This window comes from Lynx canadensis, chromosome C2, assembly GCF_007474595.2.
Source record: "Lynx canadensis isolate LIC74 chromosome C2, mLynCan4.pri.v2, whole genome shotgun sequence".
Lineage (NCBI taxonomy): Eukaryota > Metazoa > Chordata > Mammalia > Carnivora > Felidae > Lynx > Lynx canadensis.
In genome coordinates, this window is record NC_044311.2 from 26,661,023 (window position 1) to 26,681,686 (window position 20,664).

The 20,664-nt window shown below is 41.8% G+C and overlaps 1 protein-coding gene across 1 annotated transcript in view; it reads left to right on the top strand.

The window, feature by feature from the left end:
• The first annotated feature begins 1,000 nt into the window (after window positions 1–1,000).
• Window positions 1,001–20,664, top strand: part of COL6A6 (collagen type VI alpha 6 chain) — a 118,689-nt gene continuing 99,025 nt past the window's right edge. The window contains exons 1-7 of the mRNA XM_030329754.1: window positions 1,001–1,061; window positions 3,348–3,947; window positions 5,240–5,860; window positions 7,124–7,684; window positions 8,703–9,260; window positions 11,678–12,253; window positions 14,146–14,715. Coding sequence (XP_030185614.1) covers window positions 1,001–1,061; window positions 3,348–3,947; window positions 5,240–5,860; window positions 7,124–7,684; window positions 8,703–9,260; window positions 11,678–12,253; window positions 14,146–14,715 — 3,547 coding nt within the window. The remainder of the gene's footprint in view (window positions 1,062–3,347; window positions 3,948–5,239; window positions 5,861–7,123; window positions 7,685–8,702; window positions 9,261–11,677; window positions 12,254–14,145; window positions 14,716–20,664) is intronic.

Below are 20,664 nucleotides of genomic sequence, written 5' to 3' on the forward strand. Positions count from 1 at the left end.
AGGTGAGGAAATGGGGATGGAATTTCTCATGGCACAGGTCCCTTTTCTGAAGGGATGAAATACTAAGCACTGGGAGCCTGCCTGGCAAGGAGTGAGATGGCCGTATATAATATTGCAAATTCATGTTTGGGTAAGAACTTAGCAAGAAACAAAGATGCTAGTTTCTTAATATGGATCAACTAGGTTTCATTCAGGGGATGAATGAGTGAATAAATGAGCTAAACCTGCTTCATGAAAATAATTATTTTCAACGTCTTCAATATTTTATTTCAATCTATGAAATGAATAATTATAGGTGAGCGAAGATTCTTTAGGTCAATAGAATTGGAAAACCCTTGCCTCATGTAGTTCTGGGTAGTTGGAAGCAAAATAGTACAAATTGAGTCATTTTGAGGAGCAAGATATCATATGGAATATGGAGGGTCACTACTTTTATGTCTTCTCTCAAATTTAAGGATAAGGGAAAATGGTTACCTTTGTAATTATGTAGGATAGGGGAAAAGATGGAATTTTTACCCCATCTAAAAATACTTATTGCTCAAAGATGAAACACACCTACATGTTCATGATGGAGAAATGATAAATCAGGTCTTTAGACTGTGTCCCAGCCGTGAACTCTGAATTGTCTTGGCAAAGAGTAGACCAAGGGTAACACGAGGGTACAGGGAAAATGACTAATAGAGACACAAAATATTGTTGGAACTAGAAGGCAGCTGGCTACCTCCATTTAAAATCCAGAATTTCATGTTTCTGCAGGGTCTTGGACCAGGAAAAAAATGTTGTGATTGTGTGAATTTTTGTGGATCTTTTTCTCTAAGGCTCTTCACAGATCAGAAAGTCGGGGCACCTCAGAAATTCTGCCTTCTATTGCACCCAGTTTGCTATAAAATTTTGTGTGCTCTTATTTGTGTGTCTTGATTACAAAATATCCACAATTTTAGGTGTTTGTTTTTGCCTTTTCAGATTTCAAGTTGGAGACTTTTGAGGTCATAAGAGGAAAATGCTGCTGATCTTGTTCCTTATAATAATTTGTTCCCATGTCTCTATGAACAAAGATCCTGGTAAGTAAAAAAAAAAAAAAAAAAAAAATAGAAAGAGTTCTTTTCCTTAATTTTTATTACAGAAAATAGATCAGTTTGACCTACTTAAAGAGTTTTGCTTTGCTTTACTTTGCTTTTGATGGTGGTGAAGGGATGGATGGTAGCTCAATTTCTTTGTGATGTTATCCTGTGCTCCTTTAAAGATCATTTGTTCTGGACCTTATTCCTTGGTTATGATAGAAAGATATGAGAGCTATTATTTTGTCCTCAATTTCAACCCCTTTTAGGCCTTTGGGGAGGTTGCATTAAAATTCTATCATTTAATATTAGATTCAGGCCTGGAACATTTGGAATGTTTCTTCCTAGTTCATTTGTGCCAAAACATTGTCTTAGTTAAGTATCCAGATTTGCTCCAATTTAAACTGTTAGCTTATTGTAAAGAGAGTGCTTTTGCCCTGAAGAGAAAGCTCCATAGCTGTTTGCTGTCTGTCAGTTACCTTGGTCCAGGGGACATGAAGTCAAAATACTGGCCTGCCCCTCACTCCTTGACCACCTCAAAATAGTGACTACTTGTACCGGTCACTTCATGTCCAGGGCCACCTATATTGGCTTTCATAGCTTTCTCAAGGACTGTGACCTTGGAAGCAAGTTTTCAGAAGAGATAAACTAGACTTTGTTCTGCAAACATTTTTCTTTGATGTCTCACGGGGCTTGATATTAAGTTGTTTTAAAGAGAGCAGTGCTTTTTCCCCAAGTGTTCCACGTTCAGACATAACGCTGAGCTGTATCAGAACCTGAATCTGTCTCACATGCCAATTGTCCACATTTCCTTTTTCCATGCAAGATGTGGGGGCTTGTTCATGAATAGAAAGGTCACTTTTGGTCACAAGTCAAGCCATCCTGCGCAGGGCTCCCCTGACAGTCCTCATAGGGATTCTGGCCTTCTCTTAGAAGACAATATTGATTCACCTTCATTAAGACACTGCTGACTGTATGATTATCAAAAGAATCTCAAACCAGTTGAAATTAGGTTTCAGATTTAGAAGACAAGGTGTGATGTTATCCATCATGCCTCAACCAGACTGCTATCAAGAAAATGAAATCACACACAGGGTTGCCAACGCTGGTTTCCTAGCAGGTGTAGACAGAAAGAGATGGAGGTTATTTTCATTTGATTAGAATTTATCTTGTAACCACTTCTGTTCATCAGAATCTCAAAGTGAGGAAGGACTTTACATATTTTCTAGTAGAATCCACTCATTTGAAAGGTGAGGAACCTGAAGCCCAAGTATGTAGAATGGTTTGACAGGGCAGGTGGAGTTAGCTGATTAAAAAAAAAAAAAAAAAGTCAGGACTTCCATTATTCAAGTACACTATATTTGCTTAAATATATACCATCAGACAGACAGACCTCTCCCTACCACAGAAAAGACATAGATGTTCTACTAGAGTGGGGAGGACTCTGCATTCAAATGAGCAGGTCACCAATAAACAACATTTTGTGCTTGAATCCAGTGATTCCCTATCACATTAAAATATAATTCTACATACTTAGCATTGAACCTGGCACTGAATGAATCCTTCAAAGTTCAGCAAAGTTATTGTATTCCTATATACAAATTATGTTTTTAATAGAAACCAAAACTGTAATCCCTTTCCTAACTTAGGGCATACTGGTTTCCATCACATTTTACTTATGTGAGCATTATAATGATCATTCACATGGTTCGCCAAAAAATATTATAAAGAACTTTAAATTTACCACATTTTTATGATTTTTAGGTATTTTTTAAACTTCATCCATTTAACATTTGGGAATACAAACTAATATGTTTGTAAGTCAATCAGATCAATGTTACATTGCTTAAAGAGGAATCACAATGAAAGAGCATCTCCACCCAAATTCAAAGCAATGTGATTCTCAATTAAATTTTTTATTCTCTTTATATAAACTGAGATCAAATTCTGAAAGCAAAAAAAAAAAAGGGTGGGGGATTGGGAAGTATCCAGTAAAGATATAAAAACCCAGGATTTTCTACTTCTCTAAATTTACCTATTTTTTTTAATTCCACACAAAAGTGATACTTAATTTGCGAGGAGTTCAAATGCAAAGGTGTATGAAAAAGCCCACGAAATAAAGATTTCTTTTCTTGGGCAAATACGTAATGTCACACTGTTATTTTCAGTTCATTGGGAAGGTATTAAAAATACAAATAAAGGAAAGTAGGTTTTATCCAAATGGTTAGTATTAAACGGGTAGTACCTTTCTAAAGTTTGTGCTTTGTTTGTATGTCTCTGGGTTTTTAGGCCCTGAGTATGCAGATGTTGTGTTTCTGGTGGACAGCTCTGATCACCTGGGAACTAAGTCCTTCCCTCTTGTGAAAACGTTCATCACCAAGATGATCACCAGTCTCCCCATCGAGGCCCACAAGTACCGCGTGGCCCTGGCTCAGTACAGCGACCGGCTCCACAGTGAGTTCCAGCTGAGCACCTTCAAGAGCAGGAACCCCATGCTGAACCACCTCAAGAAGAACTTCGCCTTCATCGGCGGCTCCCTGCGGATAGGAAACGCTCTCCGGGGGGCCCACAGGACCTTCTTCTCCGGAGCGGCCGGCGGGAGGGACAAGAAGCAGTTTCCCCCGATTCTGGTGGTCCTGGCTTCCGCAGCGTCCGAGGACGACGATGTGGAAGAGGCCTCGAAGGCCCTGCGGGAAGACGGGGTGAGAATCATCTCCGTGGGGCTGCAGGAAGCTTCTGAGGAGGAGCTGAAGGCCATGGCCACGGCTCAGTTTCACTTCAACCTTCGGTCGGTCAGGGACCTGGGCGCGTTTTCCCAAAACATGACGCAGATCATCAAGGAAGCGACCCAGTACAGGGACGGAGCGGCAGATGACATTCTTGTGGAAGGTGGGTTCAGAGCACATGTATAGAATGATGATTAATTTGCTTTTGAAAAAACAGCACGGGGAGAGGATTGAAACTGTGAGCCTCCCTTTCCTCAAAAGTTGGGCTGCATTTTCAGATGTTAAATATTCACGTGTTCAAGAGGACCCAAGGATTGTGACCATTATAAATCCAGTGAACCTCACAAAGCTTGGTTTTTCCATGTTTCACTTATGTTGCATGTCATCAACACATCTTAAAATCCAGGGACACCTCCCTACCACCCATCCTATCTCTGAGCTATCAGTCTCCTTGGGCTTTAGTTGCTATGTAGTTTTATTTACTGTTCCTTTAAAGGGTGGATTTGTTCCTAAAGAAATCCTTGCCTCCTCAAACCACATAATGTAATCACAGAATGATAGCACTAGAAACAGCTTCAGGAAGGCCAAACCCTTGCTTCTGCAGAAACTCCCAGGCGTTCTTTGAGGTGACACGGCCTGGTCCCAGGCCAGGCTGAAGTTTGAAATCGGGTAGATCGGGCCCTTGGATTCCCAGCCTCAGGTAGCTTCAGCCCACATGCTCTCCCTTCCTGCTGCTCTAATCCTGATGAGCTTCCTGTGTTCTGCTCTGCCTCTAACCTGCTGCCCTGTGTCCCAGTCTGTCCTCTTGTACTGTTAACAAGAGGGGCCAGGAGTTTACAAACATCATCCAAGTGAAGGGCAGGGGAGAGCCAGGAAAAAACAATTTGCTCCAAGTGTACAAGTCTTACTAAGTAACATAGGAAATTCATATTACTGCTGCTTAAATCTGCTTGAACGAGACAATATAATTGTCTATTGATAATAGAGAATGATTTTCTTGTGGTAATCTATGAAAATGCGAATCCTATTACTAACATCTTTCCCAAATAAAATAGTAGAAAGTGCAATCACTATTCCATTACCACATCTTAGGAATATTTGGACTCTACCTATTGATTTTAATAATATTTTAATATCGCAGTAGCAGCTATTCACTGAGTGGCTTTTATGCACCAGCTCCCATAGCGAAGCACGGTATCACATTTAATCCCCATAGCAATTTCATGAGATAAATGTTATTTTCACAGATAAGGAAATCAAAGCTGGGAGTTGAACTAAGATCCAGTATTTGAATCTAGGACCTTCTGATCTCAGCTTCATAATCATTTTGTATACAGCCTTCTTTCTTTAAGTGTATAACCAAGCTCTGGTAGATGTTCTCCACGCCTTCTAATGCTGAGCAAAGATGCCCTACCTCTAGCTAAACTTGTGCTTCTTCATTCCTTGTCCACACAGTTTGCCAAGGCCCATCTGTGGCTGATGTGGTGTTCCTGTTGGATGTGTCCATCAATGGCAGCCAGGACAACTTTGACTATCTTAAGGAATTCCTGGAAGAAAGCATATCTGCTCTTGACATAAAGGAAAACTGCATGAGGGTTGGCCTTGTGGCCTACAGCAATGAGACAAAGGTGATAAATTCCCTCAGCAGGGGTGTAAATAAGTCGGAGGTTCTCCAGAATATACAGAACCTCTCTCCCCAGGCTGGGAAGGCCTACACAGGAGCTGCCATCAGAAAGATCAGGAAGGAAGTGTTCAGTGCACGCAATGGCAGTCGGAAGAATCAGGGGGTACCCCAGATTGCCGTGCTGGTGACCCACAGACCGTCAGAGGATAACGTGACCAAGGCGGCCGTTAACCTCCGGCGCGAGGGTGTGACCATCTTCACCATGGGCATAGAGGGGGCCAGCGACAGCCAGCTGGAGAAGATCGCCTCTCACCCCGCTGAGCAGCATGTTTCCAAACTGAAAACCTTCTCTGACCTGGCCGCTCACAATCAGACATTTCTGAAGAAGCTGCGGAACCAGATAATGCACACGGTCTCTGTCTTCTCAGAACGGACTGAAACTCTCAAATCTGGTAAAGTCCTTAGCTGAGAGAAGGATTAATCGGATCCTTCTCTTTTTCTCCTCTCAGGTTATTCTACATAGAGAAGGGACTGGCAGGGCATGCTGTGGGTAGGGAGGATAAGTTCCTGATTTCTTACCTTTGTTTGATGGTGCGAAGTGTAAATTGGGGGGAGAATGAAAGCCATTGTAGTGCTGGAATGGGGAGGAGGGATTTCCTGTCCAGGATTCCTCATGACTTAAAAACACCCTAGAACACCATTCTTTGCTGTTTCTCTGCCTTTACTTGTCTCTTTTTCCCCTTTGCCTTTCTTTCCTTTATTTCTTTATTCTTAATGTTAATTCATTTATTTTGAGAGGAGGGGAGGGATGGAGAGAGAATCCCAGGCAGGCTCAGCGCTGTCAGCACAGAGCCAAATGTGGGGGTTGAACTCACGAACTATGAGATCATGACCCGAGCCGAAATCAAGAGTCAAACACTTAACCGACTAAGCCACCCGGGCACTACTGTTTCTTTTTTCTTTCTGTATTTTTCTCTCCTTTTCTTCCATCATCCTCAAATTCCAACTTAGAGAAGAAACAGGAAGCATGACGTGGTTGGAGGACAGAGTGATTTGTTGTGAAGTATTGTTGTAGTATCTGTGAGTTTGGAGAGAAAGACAGCAGTGTATTTGAAATATTTTGCATGTACACGTGCATACTATATAAACTATGTGTAGATATACATGCGCATATATATGTATACATTCTTCCACAAACATTGCTGGCATGTTTACTGTAAAAGCGTAGTTGTCCTACACAAATAAGACCACTGACGATACCCCTAGTTTTGTTAATTGGCTAGGAGTAGATGAGAGTAAATAGTTTGTTCAGGTTTTCAAGAAAGAGAGCTCCTCTGTCCACAATGTCCAGTTAAATACCTTCTCCATTTCCCAACATACCACTTGCCTCTTTGCTAAGCAGTTATTCACTATTGAGGGAAGTGACTTGTAAAAATCATCTTCGTGTCTTCTTTCTAATCTTTTATTATATCCAGATTTGCTTTGATTCATGGCAGAGAACTATCCAAATTGTCTTAAACTGTCAGAAGCAATTCATTTGGGCCCAGTGATGTTAAATTCTTCCTACGTTAAGCTAGTAGAGTGTCTTTTATGCCTAGGAGCTGTTTTCCATTTTTCTGTCTCAAGACGCTTGTATTGTTCTACTTCCCATCTATTTTCATTCCTTCTTCACACTTGCCTCAGTGCCACAGCCAACCTTTCTGGTTCCATTTTAGGTTGTGTGGACACTGAAGAAGCAGACATTTATCTGCTCATTGATGGCTCTGGAAGCACCCAGGCCACCGACTTCCATGAAATGAAGACCTTCCTGTCAGAGGTCGTAGGGATGTTCAACATCGCTCCCCAAAAAGTGCGGGTTGGGGCCGTTCAGTATGCTGACAACTGGGACTTGGAATTTGAGATCAATAAATACACTAACAAGCATGACTTGGGAAAGGCCATTGAGAACATCCGGCAGATGGGTGGGAATACAAACACAGGTGCAGCCCTGAATTTCACGCTAGGGCTATTGCAAAAAGCAAAGAAGCAGCGAGGAAACAGAGTGCCGTGTCATCTTGTTGTCCTGACGAATGGCATGTCCAAGGATAGCATCTTGGAGCCTGCAAACAGACTGAGAGAAGAGCTCATTCGTGTTTATGCCATTGGGGTCAAGGAGGCCAACCAAACACAGCTGCGAGAAATTGCAGGCGAGGAAAAGAGGGTATACTACGTGCATGACTTCGACGCTTTGAAAGACATAAGAAACCAAGTTGTTCAGGAAATCTGTGCTGAAGAAGGTAGGGGACATGGTGACTTTACCTTTTGACTTCAGCTCATAAATTACTATCCTGCAATATTCGACATCACAGGTTTAGAGAAACAACATAAATTTCCAAGTCAATGTTTGTTGACTTGAGTAGCTATGTTTGTTCTCCAGAACAGAACTAGGAGCCCATTATGGTGTTCTGATTAATATCGGAAGCGTAAGAAAGGTGTTTGGAGGAGTTCTCCCTAATAAATATTCATTAGCCTCTTCCCACAGATCCCTGCTAGGTTAGACCTATAATTAGACACTGCAAATGATACCTGATTTTAAGTACCTCAGATGTATTTAGATTGCCTTTTTTTTTTTTTTTTTTTTAATTTTTTTTTTTTTCAACGTTTTTATTTATTTTTGGGACAGAGAGAGACAGAGCATGAACGGGCGAGGGGCAGAGAGAGAGGGAAACACAGAATCGGAAACAGGCTCCAGGCTCTGAGCCATCAGCCCAGAGCCCGACGCGGGGCTCGAACTCACGGACCGCGAGATCGTGACCTGGCTGAAGTCGGTCGCTTAACCGACTGCGCCACCCAGGCGCCCCTAGATTGCTTTTTAATAAAACTTCTATGAAACCTTTTAGAACTATGTCAGTAGTCTTCAACTGAGGGTGATTTTTGCCTCCTTGGGGGATACCTGCAATGTCTAGAGTAACTTTTCTTTGTCGTAACTGGAGGAGTGCTCCTGGCATCTAACAGGTAGAGGTCAGGGTACTGCTAAATGTCCTACGGTGTCCTATGATGCATGGGCTGCCCTCCATGATAAAAATTATCATAGTGCTAAGGTTAAGATACTCTGAATTACAAATTCAAGATATAAATAACAAATAGAATAGCCTCACTTTTATGGCCTTCAGTGCTTTATTTACCTGTTAGCCATCCTCACCAAACTCACACTTAACTTCAGTATAGAATTATTTGTGTTTTGGATTTCTTGTTTGCCCTTAATCCTTTCACCTGAAGCCCACTTGAATAAACACCTTGTTTTCTTCCATGCAGCCTGCAAAGAGATGAAAGCAGACATCATGTTTCTGGTGGACAGTTCTGGCAGTATAGGACTTGAAAACTTCAGCAAAATGAAAACATTTATGAAAAACCTGGTGAGCAAATCTCAGATTGGGGCAGATCGGGTGCAGATTGGCGTAGTCCAGTTCAGCGACATCAATAAGGAGGAATTTCCGCTCAATAGATACATGTCCCAACATGAAATTTCAGATGCAATAGACCGGATGGCTCACATTGGAGAAACCACCTTGACCGGTGGTGCCCTGACCTTTATGTCTCAGTACTTCAGCCCTGCCAAGGGGGCCCGGCCCAATGTCAGGAGGTTTCTCATCCTCATCACTGATGGTGAAGCTCAGGACATAGTCAAGGAGCCAGCAGTAGCTCTTCGACAAGAAGGCATAATAATCTACTCGGTGGGGGTGTTTGGCTCCAATGTCACCCAGCTTGAGGAGATCAGCGGGAGGCCAGAGATGGTGTTTTATGTTGAGAATTTTGATATTCTGCAGCACATTGAAGATGATCTTGTTTTTGGAATATGCAGCCCCCGTGAAGGTAGGTGTGAGCACATGCACTAGTGGCATTTTCCAAAATACGTCTGTGTTAGCCATTGTTGCTTGAATTAAATAAACTACTATTTGAACCTTGTAAACTTTGCTTAATTGGAATGTTCATCCCTGTGGCTTTTTACCTACGTACAAAATGCACCTTTCCTCATCAGAACTGTCGAATGAATACAGAATAATTTTGGTCCACCTGGATTGTTCCCCATTTGTAGACAAAGAGCACTAGGACAATGTCTTAGGCCTGGTTCCCCGGAAACAGAAGCTAAGTCAGAGGCTCTTGGGGAAGTGATTTTATTGAAGGCCTTTTCAGAAAGGGGGTAAGGGAAGTAGGACAGGGCAGGGGTGGGAGCTGAGCGAGGAGGCAGTCTCAGCTATAGTACAGCTTCAGCCTGACCCCATGGGGAACCCTGGAGCCTGAGTTACACCAGAGTCTGTTCCACCTGGAGGCAAGCAGCCAGCCTCATATAACCGGTGTCCTTGGGCTATGTTTGAGGCAAGCAGTACTGGAGCATAACCTCCTGGGCGAGGTGACTGCCCTTTGACCTAACACCCAATGTATGTTTATTTGTTTTATAATTTTTAAAAGCCAGTACTTCTGTGAAGTGAGATAACATTTGTAAAAACACTTTGATATTAAATCCTATCAAGGAGGAGTATCCTATGGGAACGTGAGCAACGGATGCCTTGAAGGAGGTAAATAGTAGAGTCCCCATCCTCTCTGCCCGTGAAACTGCAGAGTAATGCAGGTGATGAAACAAGTCGGGCAAATAGAAGGGACTGATTGACATTGTGATCCCTGGGCCTTGATGCCTGAGGCGTTCTGAAAAATCTCTACGAAGAAGATGGGTCTTAACAGAGTTTTGAGGAAAGAGAGGAACATTGTTGGTCAAATAACAGATCTGTCCAACTCCCACTGGAAGGTTTGGTGATTGTGGTTTTGTAGAAAATAAACCTGGATTGTACTTCTCAATAATTCCATCCAGAACAAATCTGAATCTTCAAAGGGTACCAACACTGAGCAATCTATACCCTAGTCCCTTGGGTAATGCAGGCGGGCTCCCCAGGGCAGCCAAAGGCCAGAGAGATGTAGTTTCTTCTTTTGTGGAAGCAGCCTTTCCTGAGAGCTTGGTTTATGACTATGTACACGTGGCCTCTAGTCAGTGAGATAAGCACATTGATTGGCTCTGAGACTTTCAACAGAGTTTCAATAGCAAGCAAGTGGCTTGCAGAGGAAGAAAATGTGGTGAGCTTCTAGGGAGGGGGCCTATTTTGACCCCAGTCTGTTTCTCCAGAGTGGGTGAGTTAACATCTGGAACATACCTTTCTTTTTTTTTTTTTTTTAAATTTTTTTTTTTTCAACATTTATTTATTTTTTGGGACAGAGAGAGACAGAGCATGAACGGGGGAGGGGCAGAGAGAGAGGGAGACACAGAATCGGAAGCAGGCTCCAGGCTCTGAGCCATCAGCCCAGAGCCCGACGCGGGGCTCGAACTCACGGACCGCGAGATCGTGACCTGGCTGAAGTCGGACGCTTAACCGACTGCGCCACCCAGGCGCCCCTGGAACATACCTTTCTAATGCCTGTGGAGAGATTGTGCTGCAGAAAGACTTAATCATCAACCATCTTAGGATTCGACTTCTCCAGCATGAATGAGTTGTAGTTTAGAACTCTGTGCCTTTAAATAGAATGTGTTACACACACAAGGATTAAGTAATTAACTGGGTCTTTCCAGCTTCACTGTTCCATGCCATTGACCCAAAGTTTGAAAAGTTAATAGCATCATGCCAGGACCATTAGTTAGGCCAAGTGTGAGATGGGCTTGTTTCTATGATGAGGCCCAATAATGAAAATAGATAATGTTTCAAGGAAGCTAAAAAGAAAGAAAATGTAACCTTGAAGAATCAGCTGTCCTATAACTGAAAAAATATACAGTGTTTCCAAATTCATTTTCATGTGGTCATTTCCCCAAGGTTTATTTTAAGAAAAAAATCGCATCCCTGTGGCTTAAAAAAAAAAAAAAAAAAAAAAGACAAATTTGTGTAAATGAAAGCACATGTTGAAGAAACTATTTATACAGGAAAATGCCTACAGAATTTGTGTTTCCTTTTTAGTTTAAAGCATTTGAAATGTTTATTCCTCTGATCCTGTGACTGTTGGCCCCCTCTGTGGCCCCTACAGTAGGCTTCATATCCACCGTGTCCTAAAAGCTTGCCTGAGTATTTCTACATACTAGCAGCACAAATGTACGTGTATTGTGTCTGTTACCCAAGGAATGGACATCCTAATGTACAACTTGATCCCATGGAGAGGAGACCCTGGCAATTAAAACACAGGTGTGGGGAGAGGAGTCTCCCATGATGTCCAAAGCTAATTTCATGTGGTTTTCCTTTCTCCTTCTCTTCTAGAATGCAAGCGAATTGAAGTTCTGGATGTTGTGTTTGTAATTGATAGCTCTGGAAGCATTGACTATGACGAATATAATATCATGAAAGACTTTATGATTGACTTGGTGAAAAAAGCTGACGTTGGCAAAAATCAGGTCCGGTTTGGGGCTCTGAAGTATGCTGATGACCCAGAGGTACTGTTTTATCTGGATAACCTCAGCACAAAATGGGAGGTGATTTCGGTGCTCCAGAATGACCAGCCCATGGGGGGCAATACTTACACCGCTGAGGCACTAGGCTTTTCAGACCACATGTTCACTGAAGCCCGGGGCAGCCGCCTGCACAAAGGGGTCCCCCAAGTCCTCATTGTGATCACCGATGGGGAATCCCACGATGCAGATAAGCTCAATGCCACAGCCAAGGCCTTGAGGGACAAAGGCATTCTTGTTCTGGCTGTGGGGATCGCTGGTGCCAATCCTGTAGAACTGCTAGCTATGGCAGGATCAAGTGACAAGTACTTCTTCGTGGAGACTTTTGGAGGCCTGAAGGGGATATTTTCAGATGTGTCAGCCAGTGTATGTAACACTTCGAAAGTAGGTAAGATTTGTCAATTACGTTTTTTCTTAATTATCAGCTGAGATCTAAGTGAGGGAGAAACCAAAGCAATAGCCTTCAGGAGCAAGTTCTCTAGAGAGGAGAGAAGGAGCACCAATTGTCCTAGAACTCCCCATGTTATAGAATCTCAGGGCTGGAAGGATCTCAAAGACATTTCATTTGGCCTCCTCCCCATGGAGGAAATCTTCTACAGCATTCCTACTCCCTGCTTAAGCCCGTCTAATGATGGAGAATTCACCATCTTTGAACAGGCTTTGTTGATCAGAACACAAAGTTGTTGACACATCCTTCCTACCCACTTCTACCTCCACGTCTTCTTCCTCCTTTTCACGTAAGAAATCAATTCCATCCCTTCCTCAGAGCCAGCAGGTCTTGCCTGAAGTCTTCTCTCTGGCAGTCTGGAAGTCTCCAGTCCCTTCACCTTATTTCTGTTATGGCAAAAGCTCGTTTAGAACATGGAGCCTGATATTAAATTCCAGACCCCAGTGTTTCCAGAGCAGAGAACGGGGATTTCGTTTGCCATGTGTTTCTAGTTCTGTGGCTAGAGATTACATTGCCACACTTATGTATGTATAAACTCATTCATTCAGTTGCCATTCTACCCCTTTGTTTTAAAGGGACACTGGTCTATTAAAATTCCTTAGTATTTTTATTAAGGTGTGTTTTACTAAAAATACTGTCATTAGATGAATTGCTATTGATCCAGGATTCCAACATCTTGGGTGCAGTTCCTTTTCTGGTTTTCCTATGCCTTGCCTCCTTAGAAGGCAGCTACTACCTTTTTCTTTCATGAAACTAACAAAATCTGTCTCAGTCTTACTGAAAACTGGTACAACTCTTAGCTTCTGTTGGCCAATGACTAAAATTTGATCTGTCCTTTTAAGGCCACTGCAAAAGTTGACATTGAAATTTTGTATTGACAGTTCTCCCTTAGGTGTTAAAAATATATATAAGTTTAATTTCCTTTATATGAAACCAAAACAAAGGAATTAATGAGTTAACCAATTCCTAAAGTTAACTGATTCTGGTTGCCTTATTTCTCTTTATCCCTCTCTTGCTTATCTTGACTGCTGGAATCTCAGACACCTTTCATCTTAGGCTAACATGAGAATTAATTAAGTCAGTGGTGAGTTCTCTGGGGGAATTCAAGGAAATGATAATGTTTACCAGAAGGCTAAGGAATATACATGAGCCTGTGCCAAGCATAACTCATTCGTTGGCAGTGGTCTTTCATATTCTTTTTGTTTTGTATTTGTTGTATTAACACAAAGGAAGCATCTCTAAACTGTGTTGCATTGTTCAAAAATGTTTTTCCTCAAGTAGATGCTCTTGCCTATATGGACCAGAAAAGGGGCTGAAAAAGAAGAATACAGACAAGATATAGACTGGAAGGCATGATTTTAAAACCTCAGTTTGCCCTAGTAATAACCAGAAAAGTATTGATTGGCTTAACAAGCCAGGGAGGCCAAGTCAATAATACAGACCATCTGTCTTTTTGTTTGAGTCTCTAAATGGATGTGTACTATTTTGTTTTTTCTTGCTGTGCTACCACTATCACTGGGTTTTCTGGAAGGGTTAAGGCTAGATTGCAAGTAAGAATGAATTTTCTGTGCCCCCCCCCCCAATTCTCTGGCATCTCCGAAAAGAAAATGGCATTAAGACCAAATGGAATACCCAAGAAAGGCATAAAAGGATGAACTGAGTGTTTTTATTTCCTCTCAATTAATCTGACCACCAAATGGCATATGATAAGATAAGAAACCGTCTTCAGAAATATCATTTCTATATAGCAATGAACACATAACCTTGCCAGGTTCAAGAAAAAATAACAGCCTGATTTTTGTTGTTGTTATTTCCTTTCCTCTTCTTTGTAGATTGTGAAATTGAAAAAGTAGATCTTGTTTTCCTCATGGATGGCTCAAATAGCATTCACCCAGATGACTTCAGGAAGATGAAGGAATTCTTGGCATCTGTTGTTCAAGACTTTGATGTCAGTGTCAACAGAGTACGCATAGGAGCTGCCCAGTTTAGCCATACCTATCGGCCGGAATTTCCACTAGGAACTTTCATAGGCAAAACCGAGATATCGCTTAAGATTGAAAACATCCAACAGATCTTTGGATACACACACATCGGTGCCGCACTCCGGCAGGTGGGGCATTACTTCCGGCCAGACATGGGCAGCCGGATAAATGCAGGTACCCCACAAGTGTTGCTGGTCCTCACAGATGGCCAGTCCCAAGATGAGGTGGCTCAGGCCGCTGAAGACCTGCGACACAAAGGTATTGACATTTACTCTGTGGGCATTGGGGATGTGGATGACCAACAGCTCATTCAGATCACTGGGACTGCAGATAAAAAACTGACAGTTCATAACTTTGACGAACTGACAAAGGTCAAGAAAAGGATAGTTCGCAACATCTGTACCTCGGGGGGTGAGAGCAGTAAGTATTTACTGTGTGCTTCATATTTCTTCCTTCCCTGTCTTTGCTGACATTTTCCTCAAGCTCTGTTTACATCCCCTGGGGCTGGTAGGAGAATTCAGATTTGTGCCTCTGGATTTCAGATTGAACTTTTCACAGTCATCATGAATTTTTTTTTTTTTTTTTTTTTTTGTGACTCGTGGACTGCAAAACAGGACATATGAGAGCCTTTGTCTTTTTTTTTTTTTTTCTCTCCCATATCCTGCGAGTGCATGCCTTTGTGAATGAGAATGCAGTCGCTTCAGAAGGTGTGAGGGAAAGGCCATTGTTTACAGTCTCATTGGTTTCAGAGGTTGGAGACTGTCTCAAAGAAGTAAACTATTCTACAGGTTTTCATGGCCTGGCAATAGGGCCTTCGGGCTGCCAGGTGCTCTGGTACAGGTATATAGAGAATGAACAGCCTTGAAGATTTATATCTTTATTATGAAACGTTTTACTGCAGAAGTTAGTAAATATCTTCTTAAAAATTAGTCCGCTTTGACATTTTCCCAACAGATGGAAAAAAAGGTCTTGAAAGAGGGATGATTTTTTTCTATCTTTATAGAAGTGCCCAATGGGTTGGCTGTGATTCTGTGTAACTACCTATGGTAAACATAAACTCTAGATTTTCACCAAGAAGAGGAAAGCTATATGGTTGCTAAGAGACAGCTCTGGAGACAGGCACCCTGGCTACAAATCCCTGCTCAAATGGCCATTTTTTTTCTTGGACAGGTTGCTTAACTTGTCTAAGTTCAATTTTCTCATCTGTAGAATGTGAACGATAGCAGCACCTAGTTCAAAAGATCATTGTCAAGATTAAATGAGAAAATGCGCATTTAAACTTTATAATTACGTCCCAGGTGTCATGCTTATTCAGAGTAAAGTCACTTCATTTTTGTCTACCACTGATCCATTAAATTTATTCATGGGGGCCAGCTCTTTCCTTGCCCCTAGTCACTTTCAGGAAATACGTGAACCTTTTCTCAGTGATTAATATGTCCATCAAAAGGTAACCACTAAAACTAAAAACTTGATTTAAGGTTACTCCACTTTCCAGCCTCCCATAGGCTGCTCTCCCACCACAACAGAGGAGGCCACGCATGGCAATTTACCTACTGTTCCCCACCTATTACTTCTACCCACCTCTTCCAGAACCTGTTCTCTTGTTGCTAGCCATGGTTTCTGGCCTCTCCAGAATGGGTTAGGGAAGGAAGAAGAGCTAAAGAAATACAGAGAAGTTCTTGCTTGATGATGCTTGCCAAGAATTGGTTTTCTGTGACCATGTAAATCTGGGTCCTTCAAAGGACCATTCATGGGTCCTTCAAAGACTTCCCTTCTTGACCTCCACCCTCTCTCCCCCAACCAAAGCACATTTGTCAGGGGATCTCTCAACCATAGTTCCCTTGAAAAAGGTAAGCATGTCTCAATTCCAGAGTTGCCTTATGCCTTCCTCAGCCTCTGGGCATCTAGTGATCCCTCCAGCTTTATTCTGTCATCTCTTTGGCCTTCCAGTTAGCCTTCTTGGACAGGACATCAGAGGGGTCCACAACAACTCCTCACATGTGGCCATGTCCGCTCCATGGGAAACAATAACATATCCATTGCCCCAGTAAACACTGGAAGTTAAGGTCCCTCAGTGTGGTCACCCCTCCTTTGCAGAGAGATCGGTGTGCCATCCTGTGACTCATTCTTTAGAATTTCTAGCTCTCTCTTAAAGCTCCTCTTGCCTGGCTTAAAGAGGAAGTTACCTCCTTTCCTTCTGTGTGTGTGTACGTGTACATGTAGTGAGAGACCTCACAGCACATCAACAGTTCTCTCCCCCAAAATGTTCTCCTAAGCTCTAAGCTCAAACCTTTTTTTATAAGACCCAGTGTGTAGGCTAAAGGTTAAGAGTCGCATAATTGATTAGGGGCTACTGTCTTCATAAATTCTGCTGCATGATATCCCCATACTTTGGAATGTCTGGTGACCTCAGCCAGACCTTCCACATTAATTTCCTGTTTCACATGAAATACCCATTTGCAATTATTAGGCAGAAAATTATCTTGGAACCATCTAGTCTCTACTTGAGAAAGTGAAAGAAAACCACGTTGAAAGTCAAAACCAGGAGTATGCACTCCCAAGTAGTCACTAAATTATCTTTAAAGGAAATAGTCATGAATGTAAAAATAAAAGTACTCTATATGAAGATAAACTTGAAGTCATTACTGCAGCAAGCAAGAATGTGAAGCCTTTGTAGCCAAGCTGCAGACCAAGGACTGGTGAGCCTGGGATGAACACTGATAAAACCCCAAAAGCATGTGAAAATATACTAGAGAATACCAGCTCTTCTTAAACTATAAAGCCCGAGTCAAGGAGATCAGATAATAGTTTGGTATGACTCAAAGCAAATCAGGCTTAGAGCCTAAACACCTAGCTTTGCTTCTTATTTAAAATACGCATAACTTTGGAGAAGTCCCGATCCTTTTTTCTCTCATTTGTGAAGTTAAATCCTCTTTCTCTGATTGTATATACGATTCAGTGTGTGTGAAAGGACAGGCAGCTGCATAGAGATAGGAGAGAAGTGACTAAGAATCAGTGTTGCTTTTTTTTGTTTGTTTTTAATGTTTGTTTATTCTTGAGAGAGAGAGAGAGAGAGAGAGACAGAGAACAAGCTAGGGAGGGGCAGAGAGAGAGGGAGGCACAGAATTCAAAGCAGGCTCCAGGCTCTGAGCCAACACAAAGCCCGATACGGGGCTCAAACCCACAAACCGCGAGATCATGGCATGAGCCGAAATCAGCCGCTTAACCGACTGAGCCACCCAGGCACCCCAGGAATCAGTGTTTCTTGAGCATCCATGAAGGGTTGAGCATGGCGCTCTAAGCATTTTAAATGCATTATCTGATTAAATTCTCTCAAAACTGAGTGGTTTGTATTTTTCTTCCCGTTTATAATGAGGAAACTAGGGTTTAAAGGAATATTGGTAACCTGGCCCAGATCATACAGGAAGTAACAGACAACAGATGTTGAAACCTAGTTCTGTCTGACTCCAACCCTTTTTCTGTTGTTGGTAAATTAAGCTGTCTTCTTGCTATAGTTGTCTAGGTTATCTGATGCTGACATTATACAGGACTGGTGTCTAAGTGTTGTGCTTCGCCAATTAATAGCTGAACTTAAGACATGGTGTGTGTCCTGAAAGTGTTCCCACAAGCTGCTGCCCCCTGAGGAAACCACTTGCTGTGAAAATATCACTTCTACTTCTAGTAGAAGAACTTGTAACCTGCATAACCTATCAACACTAACCACCCAGGAAGTGGTAAAACAAGATTAAGGTAGTTCAGTGTATGAACCCCAGACAAACCTGGATCTGAATCCCAAGTGTGAGATCCATGGTAATAACTGGGAGACCCTGGACAAGCTTCTCTAAGTCACAGTAAAATGAATATTAGAGGAGTTTCAGCGTATGCTGTTTCATAAGGATAAGTGAGATCATGAATGGGAAGTACATGACATATATGCACAGAATATTAGTAACTAGCAGAGAGTATTGCAGAGGGTATCTTGAAATGATCTGATAAATACAAATACATGGAATCATGGGGTCAGTTCACAGAAGTACCATTTACCAAGAGTTCCTTAGTTTGGGAACATTAATATTTTTGCAGTGGTTCAGATTTACATTCAAATTTTATGTCTCAGTATACGACAAATTCCCGTAAGCAACTGAACTCCAAAGTCTGTTTTCTTACCTTTACTCATGCTTATTTTCCCGATTTTGCTTTGAGCCTGCTTATTCTGACCATCTAGAGGAGATATCAGGCAGTGTTCGGGATATGGAAATGCTCCCTTTTTCATGGAGCCGTGATTAGGGTAGCAAAAGAATCAATGGTACCTCTTATCGTTTGCATCATCATGGATAGATTAATCAAAAAGAGTTAAACAAGAGGTTAGTCTGATTAATATGAGGATTTGATTCAAGGAATGTGAGAAATGTAAGGACAAAAATAGATGATCATTTGCAACTTTCCTTGACCAGAATCTCTTTAGGTTTATGTCTTAATTGCGTTCTGTAGAAAATGGAGCTCAAAGCAAAGTTTATATGCTAATCCTTTATGTGCTACTACTTTGGGAGTACAGTCCCGGGGAAGCAAGAATGAGTGTAAGGGAAGTGATCTAGGAAAGGACAAAAAGTAAATACAAGATGGTATGTTCCTAAGCTTGCTGCAGCTTCTTGAGAAACCATAATCGGTGCATTAGTCATGCAGAATATCACCAAAGAAGCTGTATGGAACAACCACATAGATGGGTCCATCAGGGGGAATAGAGAAGAGGATCTATCTGCCAGTTTCCCCTCAACTACTGCCTTTCATTGATCAGAGTTACTCTCAAGGAGAGTTAATTCTCCCACACTACTATGTTGTGTTATCCAGTCTTTCAGGGAAACCAGATACAGGACCCACAGTGAATTATATATGTGGCGGTAAGTGGTGGAAGGAGCCAGAGTTCCTGTGAGTTCAGCTGAGGTGGACATGGGAACCAGAGTCATCATGGCCCTCCTGCACTGAGGATGAAGGCCATGCCAAAGACTTGCCCTCGGCCATATACTATTGGGACACCAGATGATGATGGAAGCTGAGACTATCCATTGGACAAATGTCCAAGTCCTGGATTGGGTAGGGGAGAGGTAGTGAGTCTGAGAAATATATGAACCGGGTCTCTTACCCTAACTATTTTCTAGATCATTCTTTTTTCATCTAAGATACCCCTTCTTTCAAAGGCCCCAAACAAATTTCTCTCTTATCCCAACCAATAACTGCCAATAGCCCAACTTTCCCCTTTAAAATATTTAGGAATTGTTTTCTAATCTTACTGATATGTCCTACCTTCCTAACAGTATTTATTAATACTAAGAATCTTCCATCAACTCCAATTATGGACTCTCTTTATAAATCAGATAATTAAAATGAGTTTTTAGGTCTGGCAGGAAAACTGTTAAGACTACCTGTTTTACCTCTTTTCTGTTCTTTTGTATTTTTATTTTGGAATGTATAATCTGATTTTTATAAACAAGAAAATTAATGCCCGAAAAGGTTAAGAGATTTGCCAGAAGTTATTTAACAGTAACAGAGTTGTGACTAGTCCGTGACTGAGAGTAACCGTTGAGCCTTCCCACTTAACGACCTCCCCCTTCCAGGCTTCCACCCTGGTTTGTGAGGGTGCTCAAAACAAGAGTTTTGCTTCTCCTTGTTATCTACCCCCACAGCCAGCCCTGTGGACTCCCTTCCTGATTTGCCCTGCGTTTATTGCCACTTTTCAATATCCCTTCCTCCTATCCTAAATTAACCCTTCCTTATTTCTCTTTTCCAAAACCATTCCTGCCTCTTGTTAGCTCTGAAGGGCTCCTGATTGGAGGGCCAATGTCTCTGTAGACTTGGTAAGGCCCTTCCTTCCATGAGAGCCCACTTGATGAGTAGGGTCTACTCTAATTGTATTCAGACATATAGCTGCCAACTCTGGGCTTGTTTCTCAAATTCCATTCCATTGATCACATTATTAGGGAATCATTTGTCAATTTGAATTAGTTAAATACAAGGAACTTATTTACTAGAGTTTGTACTTCCAGTAATCTAGACCAAAAGTTAAAACACTTAATTTTTAGAGGGGACAGTTCCCAGGATCATTCAATGACATTTTGGCATTGCTGCCAATGTTTGTTTTTTCACAAGAAACTGTTTTCCTTGAAGGCTGTGATCTGTTTGGGTTACTGAATGGTTTTCTGTTCAGGGGTTAAAACAGTATTCATCCAAGAGTGAAACTTGCAATCTCAAGATAGAAATGAAAGGATATCGATTCAACAGGGATTTTGGAAAGGACATATTCTGATGCTTTTGGCTAGTTTCTTTCTCTTTATCTCCTTTTCTAGATATTGCAGAAGAGATTTTCCAATAAGT